The sequence below is a fragment of the Alnus glutinosa genome, chromosome 10 (assembly GCF_958979055.1).
Source record: "Alnus glutinosa chromosome 10, dhAlnGlut1.1, whole genome shotgun sequence".
Lineage (NCBI taxonomy): Eukaryota > Viridiplantae > Streptophyta > Magnoliopsida > Fagales > Betulaceae > Alnus > Alnus glutinosa.
In genome coordinates this window covers 26,931,327-26,954,063 of record NC_084895.1, presented here as the reverse complement: position 1 = coordinate 26,954,063, position 22,737 = coordinate 26,931,327, and the positions used below count along the sequence as shown (strand labels likewise).

General features: G+C 35.5%; 3 protein-coding genes across 6 annotated transcripts in view; 2 read left to right on the top strand and 1 right to left on the bottom strand.

Annotated features, from left to right (window-relative positions):
* The first annotated feature begins 818 nt into the window (after positions 1–818).
* Positions 819–10,512, top strand: LOC133880591 (notchless protein homolog). The gene is made up of 13 exons (XM_062319577.1): positions 819–1,056; positions 1,930–2,011; positions 2,364–2,453; positions 2,700–2,825; positions 3,264–3,391; positions 4,780–4,979; positions 6,210–6,273; positions 6,861–6,971; positions 7,913–8,050; positions 8,871–9,013; positions 9,093–9,147; positions 9,738–9,794; positions 9,884–10,512. The coding sequence occupies exons 1-13, from the start codon at positions 898–900 to the stop codon at positions 9,965–9,967; spliced, it is 1,437 nt and encodes a 478-aa protein (XP_062175561.1). The 5' UTR covers positions 819–897; the 3' UTR covers positions 9,968–10,512.
* An 866-nt stretch (positions 10,513–11,378) lies between these two features.
* Positions 11,379–19,872, bottom strand: LOC133879625 (phenylacetaldehyde reductase-like). The gene is made up of 6 exons (XM_062318261.1): positions 19,622–19,872; positions 18,992–19,161; positions 16,454–16,645; positions 15,972–16,134; positions 15,036–15,222; positions 11,379–11,772 (listed from the first exon to the last, which is right to left on the bottom strand). Exons 1-6 carry the CDS (start codon positions 19,737–19,739, stop codon positions 11,628–11,630), a joined length of 975 nt encoding a protein of 324 aa, XP_062174245.1. The 5' UTR covers positions 19,740–19,872; the 3' UTR covers positions 11,379–11,627.
* Positions 19,873–20,574: 702 nt separating this feature from the next.
* The window catches only part of LOC133879626 (DNA polymerase zeta processivity subunit), a 30,455-nt gene continuing 28,292 nt past the window's right edge, over positions 20,575–22,737 (top strand). For 3 of the 4 annotated variants that reach the window (XM_062318265.1, XM_062318263.1, XM_062318262.1), the window contains exons 1-5: positions 20,575–20,694; positions 20,773–20,853; positions 20,974–21,086; positions 21,309–21,498; positions 21,755–22,003. In XM_062318265.1, the coding sequence (XP_062174249.1) occupies positions 20,664–20,694; positions 20,773–20,853; positions 20,974–21,086; positions 21,309–21,498; positions 21,755–21,954 (615 nt within the window). In that variant the 5' untranslated portion in view covers positions 20,575–20,663 and the 3' untranslated portion in view covers positions 21,955–22,003. The remainder of the gene's footprint in view (positions 20,695–20,772; positions 20,854–20,973; positions 21,087–21,308; positions 21,499–21,754; positions 22,004–22,737) is intronic. The other variant, XM_062318266.1, reaches the window with a different exon arrangement.

Genomic DNA, 22,737 nt, shown 5'->3' with positions numbered 1-22,737 from the left:
ATGATCACATATCCTAAAAATAAATGTCAATTTTATTGGGATAGTTTTTCTCGACTCAATTTGTAAGAAAATTATATCCAACAAAATAAGCCTAGTTTGTTAATATGTTTTAGAATGTACTTTTTGTTTCTTTGTTAATTTATATATATATATATATATATAACACATAAAGATAAATTTTATTTTTATTTTATTTTTGTATTTTTAGTAATGTTTTGTTGTAATTATGTATTAGTGATTCTATTTTGAAAAATAAAAAACGTTTGTTATAAAATTCACATGATTTTTTATTTTCTAAAGAGGTGGCACGTTTTTCTTCAAAAACACATTATATGCCGGTACGAGATATGATATATTGTCACTTCAAAACATAATTCCTGATCATCTTTGCCCATGTACCAATTTTTACTTTATTTTTTTAAAAAAAAATAATTAAAAAAAAAAAAAAAACCCTAAAGCTAGCAAGCTAGGGAATCATATTACCTCTAAACAAAATGGTAAAAAATTATGTCTTATGCCGGTATACATTCCTTGCAAGGCCCTTGAGGCCACCTATTGAGAACTACTTGTTATAATTTTCATGGACGATCTATATATAGCTAAGTTGACCAAGGGAATTGGGAGTTGCTTGTATACCTAATCATCGAAGGGCCCATAAGGCCTGCCCATTCCGAGGCCCCTTGTTCGGGAAATTCGGATAAGCATGCTCACAAAAGCTGAGCCCAAGCCCAATCCATGAAACCTCCCCCTAGCTGAGTCCGAGCCCAAGCGTAAATTCCCAAAACCCAAAACCCTTATAACTTTAAAACCCTACCCTCCCTAAACCTCCCAATCTTAACCCAAAACCTTCAATTTCACCCAGACACACGCACAAACACATCGAATTGAAGCAAATCAATGGAGGTGGAAGGGGAGCAGAGAGAGACGATGACGAGTAACAAAGTGATGTGCCTTTTCACCGACCCAGAGGGAACACATCTGGGAGCTCCCATGTACCTTCCCCAAGACGCTGGGCCTCAGCAGCTCCAGCAAATGGTCAATAAGCTTCTCAACAATGTAAGCTTTATCGATTCTGGTCCTTTTTTGTTGTTATTGTTGTTGTTGCGTTGCTTGTGTTGTGCTCCGTTTGGTTGCTGAGAAAGTGCAGGAAAAGAAAATTGAACTGATGAGCGTAGTCGAACTTTCTTTTTTGTCAAATTATCAAGCTTGGAACTTTTATTGTCCTCGAAGTGCTCCGTTTGGTTGTTGAGACATTGTAGCAGAGATAAAAAATAGAACTGTTGAATTTTTATTGTGAATAAGTTAAGTATCAATGGAAGAATTACAATTAAAAAAGAAAAAAGTCATTACAAAAATTTCATGTGAATAAGTTAAGTTTCAATGGAATAGTTACAATTAAAAAAGAAAAAGAGTCTGCTGCAAGCATTTTTTTTCTTCGATAATTTTTTTTGGAAAATAATTTCTTAAATTCTGGTTATTTCTAATATCTTTCCCAAACTCCAGGCTAATTAGTAAAATGTTATAGTTGTTGCATTTTGCAAATATTATAGAATTGTATGACCCATTTTTGCTAGCATCATATTCTCCCGATTTCAAAATCTGGGTACCGTATTCGTGGCAGTTTGTATTGGACTTGTGTGGAACCCATGTGGACTCTGTAGATTATGTAGGTTCTAGGTCTTCACATATTTAGGAAGTTTAGGGACTAACACTGCAGGGGATATGGTCAAGGAATTCTATATTTGGTAGTAAGACATTTGATCAGTTTATCAGGATTGGTCTTAGCTTATGAAAAAAGCTAATGGGGTCATGCTGTTTTTTTTTTTTTTGGTTGATAAGTAATAAGAGAAATTTTATAAAAAGCGTAAATGGGGTCATGCTTGTGCTTTGATGTATTAAATAGCAATAAAATATGTTACATTTTTTCAGGAGGAGAAGTTGCCGTATACTTTCTATATTTCTGATCTGGAGCTTCTTGTGCCGCTTGGCTCTTATTTAGAGAAGAATAAAGGTTAGTGAAAAGAAAATGTCTTCTCGGCGAGGGAAAGGCAAGGCTCACGTGCTGTAGCGTGTATGCTCCATGTGGGTTCTGGGTTTGAGGGTCTTAGGGTTGAGGATTTATTTGTGTTTCTTCTTGTGGGCAATTTTGTTTGTTCCTATGTATGTAGGGGCGCCTTACGCTTTTTTTATAAAATTTATTACTTATAAAAAAAAATGTTAGTTGAAGTGTGCCTTTTTGGCTTTTGCAATTGTGTTTTTTTAACCCCCCTTTTTTTATTGTTTTAATGAGGCATTGGGGGTCCTTTTGGGGATTTGCTAGGGGTTGTTTATTCAATAATCATTTTGCATGGACAAATTTGCAGTTTCTGTGGAGAAGGTACTCTCAATAGTTTATCAACCGCAAGCTGTTTTCCGAATTCGTCCGGTTAATCGTTGTTCAGCAACAATTGCTGGTATGAGATTTTGGGTTTTGTTTGCATGGACTAATTTTAAATGATTGATGAAATTTTAAGATTTCTTTTGGAACATCTCCAATTGGGTGTTTGTCATCCTGATCTCAATTCTGACTCCTGAAGTGAGCTAATGATATTCAATTTGTGTGGTTAACCTTTCTTAGATTTGATTTTTATACGCAGCATCTGTACCGGCATGCAAATTAGTATCATTTAACTGATTTCGTTAAATCTGCATCGGTGCAGGTCACACAGAAGCTGTACTTTCAGTTGCCTTTAGTCCTGATGGGCGATATTTGGCAAGTGGTTCAGGTGATACCACTGTCCGACTTTGGGATCTTAATACCCAGACACCACTATTCACCTGCACAGGTTCGAAATCTAAGACTCTTATCAATTCTTAGACCATTAGGCATACTATTGATGTCCAAACAACCAAAAGGAAAATGAGTGGGAAAGAAAAAATAGAATAAAATGAATAACTTAACTTATATAACTTGCAGAAGCTTGAAATATTATATTTTAAATATACCAATATCTTTTGATGGATTATTGTAGTCTCTGTAAGTATATCATCCAATTGTTTATTTTAAAGGAATTCAAATTTGTAACATTGTGCTCTTAGTGGATTTTATGCTCACTGTTGAATGCTGCTTATTATTTGAGAATAAAATTATCTGATCTTTCTTTCTTTTCTGCAATGTATTTTAGAGCTGGGTTTTCAGTTAATGTAATTTCTAATGAACGGCCACTCCTCATTGTCCTTCTTATATCTGTTGTATTAATAGTGAGCCTTCTCCTTATATCCAGGACACAAAAATTGGGTTCTTTGTATTGCTTGGTCGCCAGATGGTAAGCATCTCGTAAGTGGGAGCAAGGCTGGAGAACTTCAATGCTGGGACCCTCAAACAGGGAAGCCATCTGGCAATCCACTTATTGTAAAGTCTTTTACTTGAACTGTTGATCATTGGTTTTATTTGCACTGGCTGGTTAATTGTTAAACTAATTTTATTTGAATCATGTGGAGAGCAAGCTATCCTACTTGAAAGTTTTAGATTCTCTAGTGAGATGGGCCTCATGGCATTTCATTTAAAGAAGAGCATTTTTTTGTTTGATAAGTATTTAAAGAAAAGCATGCACAGTCAAAAGGGGAATAAAAATGCTCTTCTCTATTTAAAGAAGATCATTTTTATTCCCCTTTTGACTGTGCATGCTTTGTATGTGCTTTTGGAAAGAAAGAAAAAAATACATTTAATTTTTTTTTTTCCACTGTTGGTGACATTAAGAAATCTGGAAGTTAAGTAACAAATAATGTCTCTTCCCCTTTGATCTGTTTATGTTTCCATGTTCTTCAAATGTGTACCTTTTCAATATTCTGTTCTATTGTAAATAACTAATTTTATATGAGTTTTTGAATTCTGAACTTTGATTTTGGTGTAAAATACCTTGTAGTTTATTCAAGAGGGTTTCTAATTGTATAGTTGGGTTCTCAAAGTCATTATCTGGCCATTGACCTTCTTTAACAGACCTTGAAGCATCTAACTCTGCTGCTCACTGAGTTAGATACTTGATTTGTCTCTTCAACTGCTCAAACATCAGCAGCACTAGTATTGGGATCAACTGGCTGTGCAGCAGGCTGCCTACTGTTTCCTCAATCAGCCATAACACTAAAATCACGTTAATCAATCCCCTTAGCTCTGCCAGATGCTGTGGTCCATGGCTCCAAAAGGATGGCTGGAGCTGATTTGGAGTAGACAAAGAGGGAAGTAGGAGTAGATGAATAGACAGGAACCTAAGGTAGGGTCGTAGAGAATAACTTTTAGGAATAGATATACTTAGTCAGCAGAAGATGATTCACATTAGCCGTGGACCTGAGTTACATAGCTATGTTCTTGGCAGACAACTTGCATAGCATATAGTTCGTAGTTCCAAGAGCATTCAATGGAAGTCTAAGAAGACTTGTGGAGTGACATAAATACTTATTCACTGACCTAAGTTCTGAATTTTTTAAAACACAATTGTTATCCACAGTTAGTTGGCTGCATCAAATGCCTTCTGAACTTTAACTAGAATGATCCAAATTTTGTGAGACACTATTTAGGTAAAACAAGGAATTCTAAATCATGCCCCTTTGTTTGAGAAACCTTAAATCTCTTCTTACTTAAAAAAATATAATTGTCTTAAACTTTTTTTGACAAATGTTGGTTGTTTGCAATCATTGATCCTGGTGCTAGAATTTGTTTGTTTGTTTTACTTAGTTTGTCAAATTAGTGGGCTTACTAATACATTATCTAGACATTAATATTTGGAATCTGCTATGCCCCAGGGTCACAAGAAATGGATTACTGGTATCTCTTGGGAACCAGTCCACCTAAATGCTCCATGTCGTCGGTTTGTAAGTGCTAGTAAAGATGGTGATGCACGAATATGGGACATCTCATCAAGGAAATGTGTTATTTGTCTTAGTGGACACACACTTGCGGTAACTTGTGTGAAATGGGGTGGTGATGGAGTTATTTATACAGGGTACATTTTTCTCTTAAGTTAAACTTTTTCCGTAAGTTCCTACAGTTTTCATACAATGCTATCATCCAGCCCTATAATTGAGGACTTCCTTTTTGGTTGACTTGTAAGATCGTATTTACTTAAAAAATACCTATGACTCTTATTTTCCATCTTCTGTACATGATTTTTTATTAGTTTCAGTTGATTAATGACGTTAGTCTTACACACAAGGGCCTTTCTCTTCTTTTCCGCCTTGAAACAGTGTGGCTGCTCTACCATTTACTTTGTGTATTTTTTGTTGGTGGGGAACAAGTCTGCTTTTAAAGTTGATTGAAAGAAGAGAAAGGCCTCGTTTGTTAATGCTTTTTAGATGATGCTTTTTGTTTTTTGTTTGAGAAAGTGTTTTGATGTGACATAAAAGTGAAAATAGTTTTGAGTGTTTTGTGTCTTGGGTTGTTTGTTGATGTTTTGGTTTTGAAAAGATAATACAAAAGGGAGAAGGAAAAAGTGTTATCAAACAAAGCCAAAATCACTTTGGTTGGTCACTTTTTCATTGCTTTAATTGATCTGTGAATCCTTGGTTTGTCATTACATGATCAAGATCGCAATGTATCTGAATAAGCTATGTGATGGCTTGACCTCGTTTTTCTTTCTTTCTTTCTTTCTTTCTTTTTTTATTTTTTATTTTTTATTTTTTCTTATTTTTGTTTTGCTAAGTTAAGTCCCGACTGTAGCTTACAAATTGAGTGGAATTCCCATGCTGCGGGATGTGTTATTTGCTGAATTGTAAACCAGTTCAGTGTGTCAACTGAGATTCCTGTGCGGAAATTCCAATTTTGATTGGCATATATAAATTTTCTATAAAAAATATGTTTAGATTTGTACAATAATATATGTATGTGAATGTGTGTAGTTGTATAGTTTACTCTATGTCTTATGAAAGAAGAGATTTACTAAAAGCCGCTCAGAAAAAATGGTGAAGCTATCTCTTGATTGAGCAAAAGGGACTTGAAGTCTTCAAAGACTCCTTTTGTTAATTGAATTTCATTTAAAATGTCAAGATAAGAGTTCCAGTGCTTCATTTTTCAGGAGATGGCCATCACTGATTATGATTTTGACTACATATAAAAACTACTATTACTTATAGACAATCTTCCTAGAATCAAGTATTATTAAGCTTTGCCGGCCTAATAGCCACCATCCAAGCTTTAGTGTGCTCTGGATTTTTAACTTCATCCTCAACCATTGCAGCTCTCAGGACTGTACTATCAAAGTTTGGGAGACTACACAAGGGAAGCTAATTAGGGAATTGAAGGTAACTAGATGATTCTTTTAAAGCCACGATTTCCTAGGGTTCTGTTCCTTCTTTCCTTGGCTTTATCAAAATGCTAATTGCTCATGTAAATGTTCGTGTTACGTTATTATTATTTTTCCTTAAAACCCTCTCCAGTTACTAGTCTAGTGTAATGTTCAATTTCAATTGAGTTGACCAAAAGTCCCCTTTTGATTGTCTTGTCTCTTTGATATTTGTAATGTCTATCAAATTTTAGATTATATTCTAATTGTACTACAGAAGTGAACGTTTTTCCTTGAGCACTATTGCAGCATTTCCTTTTCTTGGATTATTGTAGAAAATCAAATTATAAAATTTGTTCAAGTATGATGTTTGCCTATGACAGGTTTCTTTTGAGTTCTGAACATTGATAACTCGCTTCAATTGTATGGTATATTGTTATTATTATTGTCCAGCTGTTATGGTTACTCATCTGTTGTCGTTTGTGTCACTAGTATCCTACCTGTGGAGTCATGATCTTGAAATCCAATTGTTGATGCCATTTGCCTTTTCCTCTGCTTTCTCGGTTTTTACCAACTTTCTCTTTGTAAATATGATATTTGATTTAGGGTCATGGGCATTGGGTTAACTCTCTTGCATTGAGTACTGAATATGTTCTTCGCACTGGGGCTTTTGACCATACAGGCAAGCAATATTCTTCTCCAGAGGAAATGAAGAAGGTAAGTTTCTGTTGTTTGCAAATTTATTTGCAATGTATCCCTTGCATGTCTTTCTCTATTTCTTTAATTTACTCATTTGCTTTTTGTCACTAACACTGCACATTAATTCATCAAATCTTCAACACCTTTGTCTATACAGTGATTTGGCTTTTAGGTTTCACAACCTGAATCCTGTGACACCATTAAATTTATCTACTCAAGTCAGTACTGAAAAAATGCAATTTAATTTTTATCACCTTAATATAGATTCTTTGGATGTGCATATATAGGGCTTTGTTATATCTCTCTTGGGTATCATCTGTAGTCTGCATTTTATTCAGCAACTTAGTTTCTGATCTATTGTGTTGTCATCTCTTGTTGTAAATGTTGTTTGGTTTTGGTCTAAGTTGATGAGGCAAGGTATATTCTTGAGAAATCTGTATACATTTCAAGCTAGAATACTGGCTGGCTAATAAGTTATCCCCTTATTTTTCATGTTAAATGGACAATCTGGTATTCTTCTTGCATAGACGACACTTCAGTGTTTTTCATCAGTTAAGATTGTTGGACCTTTTTGGAGATAGGTCCAACAATCTCCACCAATTGGTATCTCCAACACAGAGCAATCCGCCGCCGATCTCAAAACCTCACATTTTTTGGCAATTGTGCTGCATTTGTATCACATGGCTTTTCTTTTTGATCACTTCCTTTAGTTCTCTCTTTTTTTTAAAAAAAATAATAATAATAATAGTAAAATATATATATATATATTATTGGCCTCTTAATTTTTATCGGCGCCTCCAGTATTCTCATGTCATCTCAAGTTGGCAATTGTATGTTGGGCTTCTTGCAACCATAGGTTCTTTTGTCATGTTAGGCTTGGATTTCATGCATGAATTCTTTCTACTTTTCTCCATCTTCCTTCTGGTGGAACTAATTGTTTTTTGTAATTATAAATATAGGTTGCTTTGGAAAGGTACAACAAAATGAAAGGCAATGCCCCAGAAAGATTGGTTTCTGGATCTGATGATTTTACTATGTTCCTTTGGGAACCGTTTGTCAATAAACACCCCAAAACTCGCATGACTGGTCATCAACAGGTACAAATATTTTCTGATGTCATCTGTCTTCGATTGCAATCTAAACTGTTCATCGTTCTTTGTTTTCTGGAGCCAACATTGCTCTTGTTTCCCTAGCTTGTCTTTTGCACCTGAGAGCTATTGACTAAGAGATAAGGGGAATCTTTTTTTTGGCATCAAAGATGCAATATTCATACATCGATTTCTACTAAACTACAGATGCATCGTTTTCAGCAGACTTTAAGTCTTATCCTTATAACTGGAAGATACTTGAGAAGCCCTCAAAATACCCCCACATGCTTCTTTTCTTTTCTTCTCTTTTTTTTTATTTATTTATTTGTTTTTTTTTTATTTTAAAGTAATCAAAATATCATTAAAAAGCGCATAAGGTGCATTCAAGTGCTCATGAAGTATACAAGAGGAACACTTAACTAGAAAGAAAAAGACGGTAAAAAAAATCATGTCCTTTTTAAGTACTTGAGAGGCCCTCAAATTCTGCAGAATTGACATTATGAAGGTTGAGTGCAGCATAGGCTTAATAATTCTTAGGCAGAAAATTTTCAAACTCCTTTTTGTTTCCTGCTCTGCAACCAGATTATTTTAATTTATCTGAATCTCATGTTGTGCCAGTTTTGAATCCTAGAGTCTAATATGAAACTTTTATTTATTTTTTTTAAACTGGAAATTACGTATTGTACCCTAGTTGTTTCTGGATCTGCTATTATAAGTAGTTTTGCATCTATATATTCTTATCTTTATATAGAAGGTTAGCATATTCAATTGCTCGAATCTTGCTCTTTAAGAATAAAAGTTGAAGTTTGTACTTGTTGCTTTCCAACAGCTTGTAAATCATGTTTATTTTTCACCTGATGGCCAATGGGTGGCGAGTGCCTCATTTGATAAGTCTGTCAAGTTATGGAGTGGTGCTACAGGGAAATTCATTGCTGCTTTTCGGGGCCATGTTGGGCCTGTTTATCAGATAAGGTTTGAACTGTTTCCATGGTTTATGTAACTCCGTTCACTTATATTGAAGCTAATCTCTATATTGTTCGTTGCCATACAGCTGGTCCGCAGACAGTAGGCTTCTTTTGAGTGGTAGCAAGGACTCCACACTGAAGGTAACTTTTAAAAACAATCACCTTTTCTTCTGATATTTACAGCTCCTGAAATGACTAGGTGCCTTTTGTTTCATGTGGTGGTGGAAACATCATTTCTATGTTAGGCATTATGGAAAGGAGAATAGATCTAACCAGGAAAATTATTCATTTTCAAAGAAATGATGTATATATATATAACCATTTCTTCACAATTAAAAGACTTGTGCACCAAATGGAATAGACTTATGGCAGATGCCTATGCACCATACTAATAAATTCATCCTATAGTTTGTGATTGAGTTTGTAATCATGAACATTTCCTTCTATCCAAATAAATAAAGAAATATCCACCTGCCTATAGAATTCTAGGCTTTGACCTTGTCATTTTGCCATGTACATGGTATGACTTAAAGAAATGACGCAATTTTAGTCTAGGCATGAGTATATTTTCAATTTTGACTAGGAATTATATTTGTGTAAGCCCTTTGCTCTAAGAGCATGCATATCTAGATGCCTTGTTGTAATGCGCGCCTTGGTTGATATGGTGCTAATGTTTTGCCAAGGATGGACATATCCATGACCTTTGATTGAAATTTGTTAAAATTGTCTAGGTTTGGGATATCCGGACACGAAAGTTGAAACAAGACCTTCCAGGCCATGCAGATGAGGTATGTTCTGTCCCCAAAAACAATGACCTTTTATAAATTTCCTTTTTTCTCCCCCGTTTTTTGACATTTTGATAATTGCATTTGGAAAGGTTTATGCGGTTGATTGGAGTCCAGATGGTGAAAAGGTCGCCTCAGGTGGTAAAGATCGAGTACTGAAGTTGTGGATGGGTTAGAGTAATTGAGGCCAAATACATGCTTGAAATGTCAAACAACATGGTTTTTCCGCAGCTTTTATAGGAGTGGGACTATTATTTAGATTATATGATATCAGATGCAAGTATATTTAAGTCGTACGACTACTGGAGTCAGGAACTGAAGAATCAGTAATGAGGGTAGTTATTGCAGAAAAGCTTCATTCATCAGCATTGCGGTTTTTTGCCCATGGATGTTTCCGCAGATTTGGTAGTTTCGACCACGACTCGCTCTGAGGTGCCTTAGGAAGAATATAAAAGCTGATTTTTCCTTGTGGCTTGTCTTAAGAGTGAGAGTACAGAAGCTGATTTACTTGTCTGGGTCTGTTTACAAAATTTAATACTTTTCTTAGTTGAGAAACATTTGAAGTGTTCAACTCCCAGGTTGAGAATTTAATACTTTTCTAACTTGGTGTTGAAGATACAGTCGAAACTTGTGGTGCCTTAAAGCATCATTTTCATTTTTTGACAATAACAATTTTCTTGATTTTAAGTGGAAAGCAAAAATATATCCTTGTAATTACACACTTTCTTTGGCTTGCCTATTTTCTTGTCTGATTTGATTTTCTTTTTCAATGGGTATTAACCAATAACCCGAATTGTTAATAACCTGTATTTTGTGTTCTGTTAGAATTGATTTAATTGTCTGTATTTTCTAACAGAGGGTAAAAGTAGAGATCAGCTATTCTCTTCATTGAGGCCAGTATGCCACTCACCCAGTGTACAAAGTTTTCTTCTAAATCAGTAAATTAAAATTTTTCCAATTTAGTCTATTAAATTGGCGTGTCAAAATTGTATGTGAGAACCAAATTTATATTTTAGTCTATTAAATTGACGTGTAAAAAATGCATGTTATTCTCATATTCATTTTTAATAAAGAATTACTTACATGCACTTTAGACACATGACAGTTTAATAGACTAAGTTAAAAAGAAATTTCTCCGACGAGGAATGGCCAAAATGAAAGGAAACAATAACTTGGAGGGAATAACAATAACACTGAAATGGTTTGCAAGGACCCATGTCTAAAATGCTAAATACCATGAAAGTTGGAACCAATCCATTGGGCCATAATTGTAGTGATTGAATGTGTGCACTTTTACAAAGAAATTCCATTACATGATCATATGCTAATTTTTTTTTATTTTTTTTTTGAAGTCAGAATCTTACCATATGGGAGGAGAGCAATTTGGGAAGCACAAGAGGTTGGATTGACAGATTTCATTATTCAAAACACCTCAGGACTAGCAAACCCTACCCAAAATGAATCTCAAAGTGATGAAAAACATGCAGTGCACACATTTTGTTTCTTTGTGGAATGGATCTTGTGGTATTAGAAGATTTAGGACCTATGGTGATGATGAAAAAATAAAATAGAAAATAGATTGGTCACTTTGAGGGAGCCAAAGCCTTTTAAATTTCATACTAAGATGAAATATGCTGAAGAAATTGCACAATACCCTTTGTTCAAGATTCCCCGAACCAAACACCACATACAATTGGTAAAAATAATTAGGAAAAATATTCCTAATTTTCTCCCAAGAGATTACATTATTTGAAAGGAAATATACCAAATATTTTATTCTTGCCAAACTGAACAGGTTGATAACAACTTGCGTGGCTCCCCTTTTAACAACATTATTCAGACAGTAAGGAAGCCCTTTTCCTTCAAGCTTTCAATAGTGTCCCCAATACTCACTTCCAAAGGAGTGAAGCTAATACCCAAACTTTTGGCTTTGTCTTGGGAAATCTTGTAGACTGGCACCAAAGGCTTGTCATCTTCAAATCTGCCAAAAATGATAAACACATGTGACTCTTTTTTGATTTTTTTTTTTTTGATGAATGTGACTTTGGTTGATAAATGCAAATTCTGAACTAAACTGATCATTTTGTTAGATGCAGCATTTATGCTACCTAAATTAAAATCCCCTTGCCCCCTCCCCTCCTCCCTTCTAAACCTCTCTTTTTAAGGTGATCAATTACTCCAAAACAATGTACCCTACTTGCATATCTGTGCATATGCCAAAAGTTGATAGCATACTGTCAATTCTATAATAAACTGCGTCCATCTTTCAACACCCGTCCCTCTCTCTCTCATCATCATCATCACAAATCAGTTCTAGTAGAAGATAGAACATTTAATTACCAAAAGCTTCCTCATTCCCTCTCTTGTGTGGACATGCCAAAAAAAAAAAAAAAAAAAATTACCAAAAGCTTGATAATGAAGAAAAAAAAAAAAGCAGGGATAAAGAGTAGAGTTGGATGTTATTCCTCTCCTTTTCACTTTTCACTTTTTGCTGCAAGGCTAATGCATGTCTTTCAAGCAATACACAATAAAAAGCTTACCTAAAATTTAGAGAAGTCTATTGACAAAAATATTGATGGATTATATCACCAGAGAAAACAAGGAAAACCAATGTTTCTTTTTCCCTGAATGTTACTCTTTCAAAACCTAATTATTGAATGGCAACTTACGATGGCTCATTGACATAATTTCCAGCTTTAGCAAGGAAATCAAAGTTGCATCCAAATTGGATCCAAAATGTGGAAGGAAAACTTAGGAATTTTGAAATACTTACGGTTTTCAAACAAACCGGTATCTTTTATCTCACAAGTAATGCTAAGGACCATCTTTTTATCTTCGTAACGTTGATGTGTCTTTTAAATCACCATTGGCTTTGAGACGGATCAATATCAATGGTGAATTTAAAAGCTACATCAACTTTGGAAGGATAAAAGGAAAACAGAAAAATGGTTCCTAACATGATTTTTATTTTTTATTTTTTAAATTGTAAAAGCTTATAGGATAATTGTCTCTCTTGTATACTTTTTGTGTATGAGGACTTTGCTTTTTTCTTTCAATAAAATTATTATTCATCAAAAAAAATTGTAAAACATTTTTCCATGTAAAATCGGAAAATGTTATTAATTTTCCTTTTTTTTTTTACTGAAATCCTAATATGATAACATTTTCCGCTATTTACTTTGCACTTGTAAACAAATGTTGCCGGTGAATGAACTAATGGGCAAATACCCACCACCAGCAGAAGGCCCACATCAAACTCTGTCAAATTGTTTTACATTGCCAAAAAATCATTGTTTTGAGGACTTTATAAGCTATGAGCATCCCTTCTCTCTCAAGGCGTCTTTTGAGAGTAAGGCTCATGGGCTTTTATACGGTATCAGAGCTCTAAATTGCTCACGCAGATTTTTTTTTTTCGATCTCTTCTACACTTCTCTTTCCTTTTCTTTTTTTTTTCTCTTTTTCTATCTATCAATGCTTCCAGCTCTGCTGTCCAATTCATTCCGCCCAATATTGGCCAGCTTATGACCTTCAAATTGGAAGGACCCAACTACATCACGTGGTCCAACCAATTGATTCCAATTTTGAAGACAAACGACTTGATGGGTTTTGTGGATGGTTCCGAACCGAGCCCTTCCAAGTTCGTCCTGGACAACCAAGGGAAAGCTACTGCTACCCTAAGTCCAACTTTTCTACTTTGGACTAAGAAAGATCGATTTGTTCTTTTACTTATAAAAAAAAAAAGGATCAATTTGTTCTTTCTTCACCATTCTTGACCAACCATCACCACCTGACCCATTGCCCAAATACTCAAAGCACCATACAGCCTAAGACTACTGAAAATCAACCACCATATCCACACTTTACCATCCAATGCCGACCACACAAACCACTCCAAACACACCCCTTCAAAACTGATGGTCCAGAACTTGAAGCCCTTAAACCATCATTGGCAATCCCTGAAATAGCATCGAATCCCTAGATCTGCCACACTACAAATCAGCACCACCACCAACCCACACCCACGGCTAAACACCTTAATGCCACTGCCCCACACCCAAGATCGAGCTTTGTTTTTCCCATACAGTTCAAAAAACTTATAATTCTTTTTATAAGTAATCAAAATATCATTAAAAGCGTTTGGCGCCCCCAGATACACAAGTAGTATACAAGAGAAAGTACATAGTTAGAAGGAGAAAAAAGAGCAATGAAATCATGATAACTAATCACCAAAGGAGAAACAAATGCAGCTATCTAAAAAAACGAAGTATAGAAAAATAAAGCCTTAATCTCTTCCAAAGTTCTCTTACAGTCCTCAAAACTTCTATCATTCATTTTCCTCCATAAACACTACAACAGAAACAAATGCATCATCTTCCACACAACAACACTCCGAACACTACCAGTAGTCCACCAATACACATATAAATCAACTACTTATCAAGGCATAACCCAAGACAGCCTAAATCGACTAAAGAAAACATCCCATAAGGCCCCAATAATCTCATAATGGGGAAGGAGGTGGTCCATGGACTCTCCCTTCCTTTTACACATACAACACTTATAAACCACAATAACATGTCGTTTCCTCAAATTGACTATGGTAAAGATCTTTGTTATGAACGCCGACCAACCCAAAAAAGGCCACCCATAAAGTAACCTTTTTTTTTTTTTATAAGTAATGTATATTTCAAAAAGCGCAGAGGGGCGCAACCCACAGTAACCTTAGTCCGCCAAACATTTTCTAAGGGAAATGAGAGCTATCATTGTGAACCAAGACATTGTAGTAGGATTTAACAACGAACAAACCTCTTCTATAAATTAAATAAATTAATATCTTAGAGATCCTTTAGTCACTAAAATAACAATATCACTAGCTCCTAAACCAAAGCCCCCTGCATGATTATCTTACTATAAAATATCAAGTAGTTCAACTCTTAATTTTTGCATATGACCATGCAGTTACCAAGATCCAAGTTCCCAGCTTACTTGTCCCTTGGCCTAGCAACTTACTATGGTTAAAGTAATGACTTAACATTATTACAGTATATTCAAAAGAAAATGTTGCTGAGTAATTCAACTGTTTAAGAAAGTTGGATGTAAAATAACCATAATTAAACAAATGAGCCTATTGAAGCAATAACACAAAAACTAACCTTGCATATGCAGACATGCAAATTGAATTTGGTTGCTACTTACTATGGAACCAATAAGGAACATTCAGTATATTGCAAGTAAATAACTCACATTTCAGGTCGATGCAAACTTGGGTAAAGTTTGTGCAATATCTTGAAAACCTCAGAATAGTGTGCAACTCTTCCAACTAAACAATATTTGCCACTAGCAGCAGGAGTCTCAAATGCCTGAATATGTGCATGTGCAACATCTCTAACATCAACCATTCTATAAATGCCATCAGGAAATGTTTGAGTTCCTGCAGCCAGGAAGAAAAAAGAAGAAAGAGAAAAGGTTAACCAATAGATCACAAGAATCATACCGAATGATGTGGCTGGAAGGTCAGTAAATTTCTACAGGAAAATACAGGTAAACACAATTTTCTTTTTTATCACTCCAACCATTTTGTAAATAGAGCATGCGTTAAAATCATTGTAGCAATGGTTAGACTTAGATGGCAGGTACACCCTGTTCTCAGCAGAAGCTAATTATTGCCGTAGCATTGTACACGGTGAGCATTTTGTATAAAGCATATTCCCAGGCAGTGTATGTTGAGATTGGGCATTTCTTATCCATGGAATATAGGCTGAATCTCAACCTATACGTTTCAGGTGGAATTAGAGGGGTTGGCACCTATGCAGATCAAGGCCAGGTTTTGCAACCGCCTTCAAGTGAACTCTAAGTTATAGAGGAACTTTTACATTCCATGTTCTCAGCACCAGAATTCAGTAAAGCCTTTTGTGAAAAGAAAAAGGAACAAGGAAATACCAAAGAAAGCAACTCCTGGTCATACTAAAAGATCTGGAAGTTATGGAAGTCCAAATTTTTAATTGGAACTGCAGAAACCCTAATATGTTGTTGCTAAGTCTCATAAAATTTGATTACTTACAAAAACAAAAAAGTCTCATAAAACCTACAAATAAAATGAACAATAAATGCACTTGAATATTAATAATTTTGTAGAAAGAAACAAAATACAGATAATGCTCATTAGTTACAAAAGAGTACCATTCACAAGCTTCAGAAATCCCTCAACACTAAAAGTAGGAGTTGGCTGTATGAATGGACCAATAACGAAGCCTGGGTTTATTGCTACCAAGTCAATGCCACACTCTTCAGCAAACTTCCAAGCAGCCTCCTCAGCTAAGGTTTTTGAGAGATGATACCAGAGCTGAAAATAAAATTTATAGCTAGCTACAACGATTACATCTGAAAATATTTGGCAGAGTATGACTAAGAAAAAGTAAAAAGAACCAAGAAGCTGGCATGGATATGCTCACAGAGAAAGCAAGGTAACAACAGAGACAATTTGGATAGAAGAAGAAGCATGGTTCACATTGTGCTGCTATTCTCTGATATTTCCTCTTCACTAAAATACCACTCTAGTTCTTTCGTTACCAGCATCTCAATATCAACAGTATACAAGAGTCCTAATAAAGATAAACTTGAAAAAGCAATATTAAGAGCTATTGAATAGCACATATACATACCTTCTCCTCTTTACACAAAACTGGATCTGAAAACCAAGTCTCATCCACAACCACATCAGGGGTCACGGGTTTTCTGTTGAACATAACTGAAGCCATAGAAGATGTTATAATCACTCTCTTGATAGAAGGAACTTTTGCACATGATCTAAGAACGTTAAGAGTTCCCTTCACTGCTGGATCAACTATCTCTGACTGAACCATGAGACAAAATGAGGAAGTAGCTCCCCTAAGAATAGATTTATTAAACTATGCCATCAAAAGCATAATAATATTGGACAAAATTGAATACATGCTATTCAATAGTTTTATCAAGCAATAATTGTGTTATGCATTATGGGATGTAACTTCTCCGATGTCTTGTGTGCATGATTTCCATAAACAATCTAGCATTAACTTATGAGTAATGTTAGAAATCACATTTTTATCCCACAATGCTAACGTGACAACCAACCCTTGGATCAATCTTTGTGAATAAAAAAAAATCTAAGGATTGGTTAGGACTGTCACGTCAACATTGTGGGATATATATATTGATAAATAATTTCATGTCATTAATAAAGCACATATGAGCGCAACCCTATTATACAGGGAGTATACAAGAGAATCCTTAATAGGAAAAAGAAAGAGAAGAACATAAATTCAAAAAATCTGCAAAAGTAGAAACAATCAAACTATGATATGCCGCTATCCAGAGATGTAACATGTTAAGTATAAGCTTCCTCTAAGTCTTGAAAGTGCCGAGCATTTCTCTCATGCCAACGACACCACAGTACACACAACGGAACCAACCTCCAAACTTCCTTAACAATACCACACCCAACCGAACCACCCCACCTATACAACATATCGATGACTCGTCTCAGCATAACCCACTCTACTCTAAACAAAGTAAGAATATAGCTATGGAGTTCTCTGGCTACTTCACAGTGAAGCAATAGGTGATTAATGGACTCCCCACACTTCAGAGTGAATCTTTAAGGGGAAGACCAGCTATGGTGGTCTCCTTCTCACAAAAGGAAATTTGATGTTAGATCTTTCTATAAGGCTCTTGCTTGCAAAGAGGCTATTCATTTTCCCTGGAAAAGCATTTGGCGGACCAAGGTTCCCTTGAAAGTGGCTTTCTTCGCTTAGGCGGCAGCGCTAGGGAAGATCCTTACCTTGGACAATCTCAAAAGAGGCGTGTCATTGTGATTGATAGATATTGCATGTGTAAAATGAATGGGGAGTCTGTGGTTCACCTTCTTCTCCATTGCGAGGTCGCACGCGCTCTATGGAATGCCATCTTTAGTCGCTTCAGTCTGTCTTGGATTATGCCTCTTCAGGTGGTAGATTTATTTGCTTGCCAATGGACGGGTGGTCGCTCTCGGAGTGCGGTCGTGTGGAAGATGGTTCCTTGTTGCCTTTTGTGGTGCTTGTGGAGGGAACGCAACGATAGACAATTCGAAGACAAAGAAAGAATCATTGAGGAGCTCATTTCCTTTTTCTTTCATTCTTTATACTCTTGGACGACTGCGTTCCTCGCACCTTTAGTGATTCTTTTTAATGTTTTCCTTGTTTTGTTTTCTTCTTCTTCTTAGATGCATTTCTTGTATACTCCCTATGTACTTGATTGCGCTTTGTGTTTTTAATGATATTACTCTTACTTATCAAAAAAAAAAAATTTCCCTAAAATTGTTGTCCACACAAAAAATGCCACCCTCAAAGGAGCCTTTACTAACCAGATACTTTTCCATGGAAATTAAGGACCATCCTGGCTAGTTAACACTTTATAGAACAACTTCACTTCAAACTTACCCCTCTTAGAAGGGCTTCAGCCTGATCTATCCTCCTCTCCATGTCGTAATTGGAAAGAATACAGCCGCTTAAAGAAAGAAACCACCATCTCCATCTCCCAATCATGGACCGGTCGTTGTGGGTGAAAATGTAGTTTCTAGCATTCTCTTAACTTATATAACTTAAAACCTAGGAGTACTACATTCAATGGTTGTTGGTTCCATCAATGTCGAGAAAATGCAATCGCAGATGACAATGTTGTAAACATGAAACATTCTCTTCCTTTAAGCTACGGTGAGAAAGAAAAATTGATCAGATTTTTTAAAAGCCTCGACATATGTATCCTTCCAAGGAGTAGAGATTCCCTATGGAAAAGAGGCTGTTCATTGCCATCGTTTATGATCATAAAAATGAGGCAGAACCCCTCCCTGCAAAGTTTTTTTTTTTTTTTTTTTTTGAAGGGGGGGGGGGGGGGGGGGGGGGGTTAATTTCTGCTCTACTTACTGGATTAGTGTTTTGAGAGCCCTTCTCTCCTAAGTCAGGTGCAACATATATTCAATATGTCCTAGATTGAATTCCTTTTGCCAGGATACATGCTCAAAGAAAGAATTACATGTTGATAAAACAAGGGAGCTGGTATGAGACCCTTTAAGTTGTTTTAAATCATTAAACACAAACAAGCATTCACCATATTTGCAGCAAAAATTAGAACATTGTATCGCTTACACATTGCATAGGCAATAAAAACAATATCATGGGGTGAACCTGTGGGTCATTGGCCGTGAAAAAAACCGGGGATGCTATATGGAAAACGCCTTGGCATCCATCAACTACAGAATCAAAACATCCTTCTTCCAGTAAACTTGCTTTGAATAACTGAAGTCTTTCTTTAGCTCCATCAAGTGCAAGTAAAAACTCTGTTTTCTTTCGATCATCTGTGGAATATATTTGCAGAAATTTCAATTGGAATGCTAAATTTGTTAGTATCAAGCTTTGAATGAAAAATAAACATGAGAAGAAAAAATAAAGGGTAAGGAATAACTACACACTACATATGAAATACTATTGTGAACAAACCAGATAAATCTACTGTTACATCCTCTACAAGATTAGCTACGCTAGAGTGACAGAAGGCTGTCATTCTTGTTTAGTTGATTAGTGGTGAAAATGCAAGCGGATAATAACTATCCCCATCCGCTATTATCCGCACATGCTGATATCAAAACCCATTATCCGCCTCGAACTGTTCATCCCTTCCTCTTTCTGATTTTCTGATTTTAGCTTGAAAAGAATTGTAGGTTCTTAACATCAGATTACGCTAAAACATTGCCTGACACTATAAAAAAAAAATAAAAGAAATGGCGATGAGACACAAAATAGAGAGAGAGCACTGACTTGGGTCACGAACTGTAGCTTTGACAGTATACCCACGTTGGAGAAGGATTTTCACCACCCATGAAGCTATGTAACCTGAAGCACCAGTCACGCACACCACCTTCTCTGCTCCACTCATCCTCGCTCTCTCTCTCTGCCTCTCTCTGGCTGTGCTTAGCTTTGAAGCAGTTGGAGCTTTTACTAATTACGTACAAAAGATAAGGATTCTAGAAAGTTTCTAACAAAATCATAAGCCCAATCAATATATCACATAAGAGCATTCCACTTTCCCAATCCAAACGATTTGTTTCACCGAAAGCATATACAAATCACTTTTCTCTATTCTAGTGAATTATTTTTTTTAAATTCTTCCGGTAGTGTTATCATTTTAATTATTTATCATTATTATTTTATTTAAATAATATTTCTATATATTTTTTTATTTTTTTATTTAATTTTTTTATAAAAAATCCTTCATATTCATAAAATAAAGACATTTTCGTTTGAGAGAGATAAGAGAAAAAAATGAGAGACAAAAAAAAAAAAAAAGTGTGTCGATCATGTGAGAGAGAAAGGTGAAACAAAATTGGTAAGTAAGTTGGTAAGTGAATATTACTCATTATAATTAGTTAATAATTTCACTCATTAAAACTTTTTAATTAAAATGGTGAGGTTATTTGGAGTGGTTTTTTTAGTGTTTTTATTAAATTGACTCACTAAAATAATTAAAAAATTATTTTGTTGAGACTACTAGGAATGCTCTAAAAATAATAATTACAAAGACGTTTATAATAATTAAGTTAATTTTTTTTCTTAATTATTTTTCTAATTAAGTACAATTACATCAATTTATAAATAAATTTATAGTAAAAGTTGTGGTATATTTTAGTCCATCAACTGAATTGGTTTTTTTTTTTTTAAAAAAATATATATATAATAATAATAATAAATAATTAAAAAGGTTCCGAGCGTTTTCAAAATTCAAGACCCGGAACAGGGAGCTAAATTGGAGAGGCAGTGAGAGAGAGAAGGAGAGAGAGAGAGAGATCCTAAAGATATATTAATGGAGCGCAGAGATAATCAATCACCTCAAGGTTTACTATTTTTTGCTTTATACTTTTTTTTTTTTTTCTCTTTTTAAGAAAATATTTCTGAGTATACAGAAATCGCAGGTGAAACAGCCCGGATTTTGGTTGAATTCTTGGAAGTGGCCATCTCTTCTATTGTTTTCCTCAAAGGTGTCTACCCTGCCGGTCAGTTCTCTTTGCACTGCCCTCTCAGACCCTCTCTCTGTTTGCTTAACAGGAAGATTCTATGTCTTGAAATGGATGTACGTTTTTGTGAAATTGGGTGATGGTGAATTGTGGGTGAAGGCGCATTCGAGAGGAGGAGATATATGAATGTGGTGGTTCAGAGGGCTCGCCACCCTCAGCTCAAAGATTACATCCACTCCGCTGTTTCTGCTCTTCTTCCTTTTATCCAAAAGGTTGCTTGGAATTATATTCATTTCTATTGATGAAGCTCAATCTGATCTGTTATTTATTCCTTTTTTATTTGAATGATTCAATCATCATTAAGGGATGAATATAACTGATATTGCTATTATTTATTTGAATTTTGAATTTCCTAGAAATCAATCAAACGAAGAATAGTAAGGTTTTGGATTTTCATAAATATGATTTGAAACAATCATGCCCCTTACAAATAGGGATTGGTGGAGAGAGTAGCAGTTATTTTTTTCAACATTGACTGCATCCCGGTGGAACGATTTGTTTTCAAGCTCACAGTGAACCAGTGTTATGGCTTAAAGTTGGAAGAAGCTGACCTGGAGTTCTCTCTTAGATCATTCTTGATCAAGCTCTCAGTCTCAGAATCCCTCACTAGGGTTCTTCCCCATGGTAAGAGCTAAATTTCCCAGTTTCATATTTCAGCCTGTATACATGGGTCACAGAAAACACCTAAAAAATTCTTATAGCTTTCCAGTATGTATCATATGCCTTGTTGTTTACTTGGTGCCTATGCTTGATTAAATTTCTTAGGTGCTTGCTGCATTTCTGAATTGTGTCCTGGATTTTGTTTTTCTTTTATGGTTAGAATTAGGGCTAGGCCTCTAAGCCTTTTTTTTTTTGAAAAAAAAAAAAAATCTTTTGACAGACTGTAGGTGGGAGATAACTGCTTACTTTCGATCCCTTCCTGAGGCTAGTACAAGCAAGGATGCAGAGCTATGGATCCCAACGGATACAAGGCAGTGGCAGCAACCTCCACTACTGACCCCTATTAAGTCAATGAGTAGCGAACCTCTGTGTGTGCAGTTATATTTAGAACATCCTAATTCATCCGAACCAAAGCCTTGAATGGCAAAATATTACCATTGCGTACATACTGACATTCACACTTATGCAGGTAGGTCCTTTTTATTTTTATTTTTTTCGTGATTTGCAAAAATATATGTATAGTCTGATTTTGCATGACAAATTATTCAAGACTGTTCTTGTCGATCTGCTGCCGAAAAAGTAAATTCTACTTCCCACTGAGCATGTATTAGTTTTTGCAAACCACAATGAGTCGGTCTGTATTCTTGAAGAATTGCAATCGTGTTAGGATTAGATTTACATAGTCAAGAGACACTAGTTGAGATGCTTGAGATAGAACTGGAAGCTGATGGAGAATTCGATCTCGCTTAACCTTGGGGATGCCCGAAGCAATTAGGATGGTATAAACCTAGACATCTAAAATCTAATAAAATATGCCGTACCAATATACTACATACTGGATAGTAGCATGCAATAAAATTTACTACTCTTAATTGGTTAGTTGCTGAGTTATTGCTAATCATAGCTTGGAATGACCATTTAATGGGCGAATTAGATAGCCATGCAGCCACACGCTGCCTGAAACGGGGCTTAGCAAGGCTGCTCATTTAAGGTAGCTTTCTATGGATGAGGTCAGAGGCATTGCATATTTAAGGTCATCTTGCCTACTTTGGTCCCTTATTTCATAACCCCATTCCCACCTGTAGACATGTTTGCACTCTTATCATCTATGAAAACATTTTCTTGAAAAGAAAATATTACTATATTCTGGGCCTCTCTCTCTCTCTCTCTCTCATTTGTGGGTGTGGTGCTCAGCAGTTTCTT

Coding starts and splice junctions, on each gene's coding strand:
- LOC133880591 (XM_062319577.1), top strand. CDS start 898: ATGGAGGTGGAAGGGGAGCAGAGAGAGACGATGACGAGTAACAAAGTG. Junction 2,012..2,363: donor TTATTTAGAGAAGAATAAAG/GTTAGTGAAAAG, acceptor ACAAATTTGCAG/TTTCTGTGGAGAAGGTACTC. Junction 4,980..6,209: donor GATGGAGTTATTTATACAGG/GTACATTTTTCT, acceptor CAACCATTGCAG/CTCTCAGGACTGTACTATCA.
- LOC133879625 (XM_062318261.1), bottom strand. CDS start 19,739: ATGAGTGGAGCAGAGAAGGTGGTGTGCGTGACTGGTGCTTCAGGTTAC. Junction 16,646..18,991: donor TCACGGCCAATGACCCACAG/GTTCACCCCATG, acceptor CTCATGGTTCAG/TCAGAGATAGTTGATCCAGC. Junction 11,773..15,035: donor AGTTTGCATCGACCTGAAAT/GTGAGTTATTTA, acceptor CATTTTTGGCAG/ATTTGAAGATGACAAGCCTT.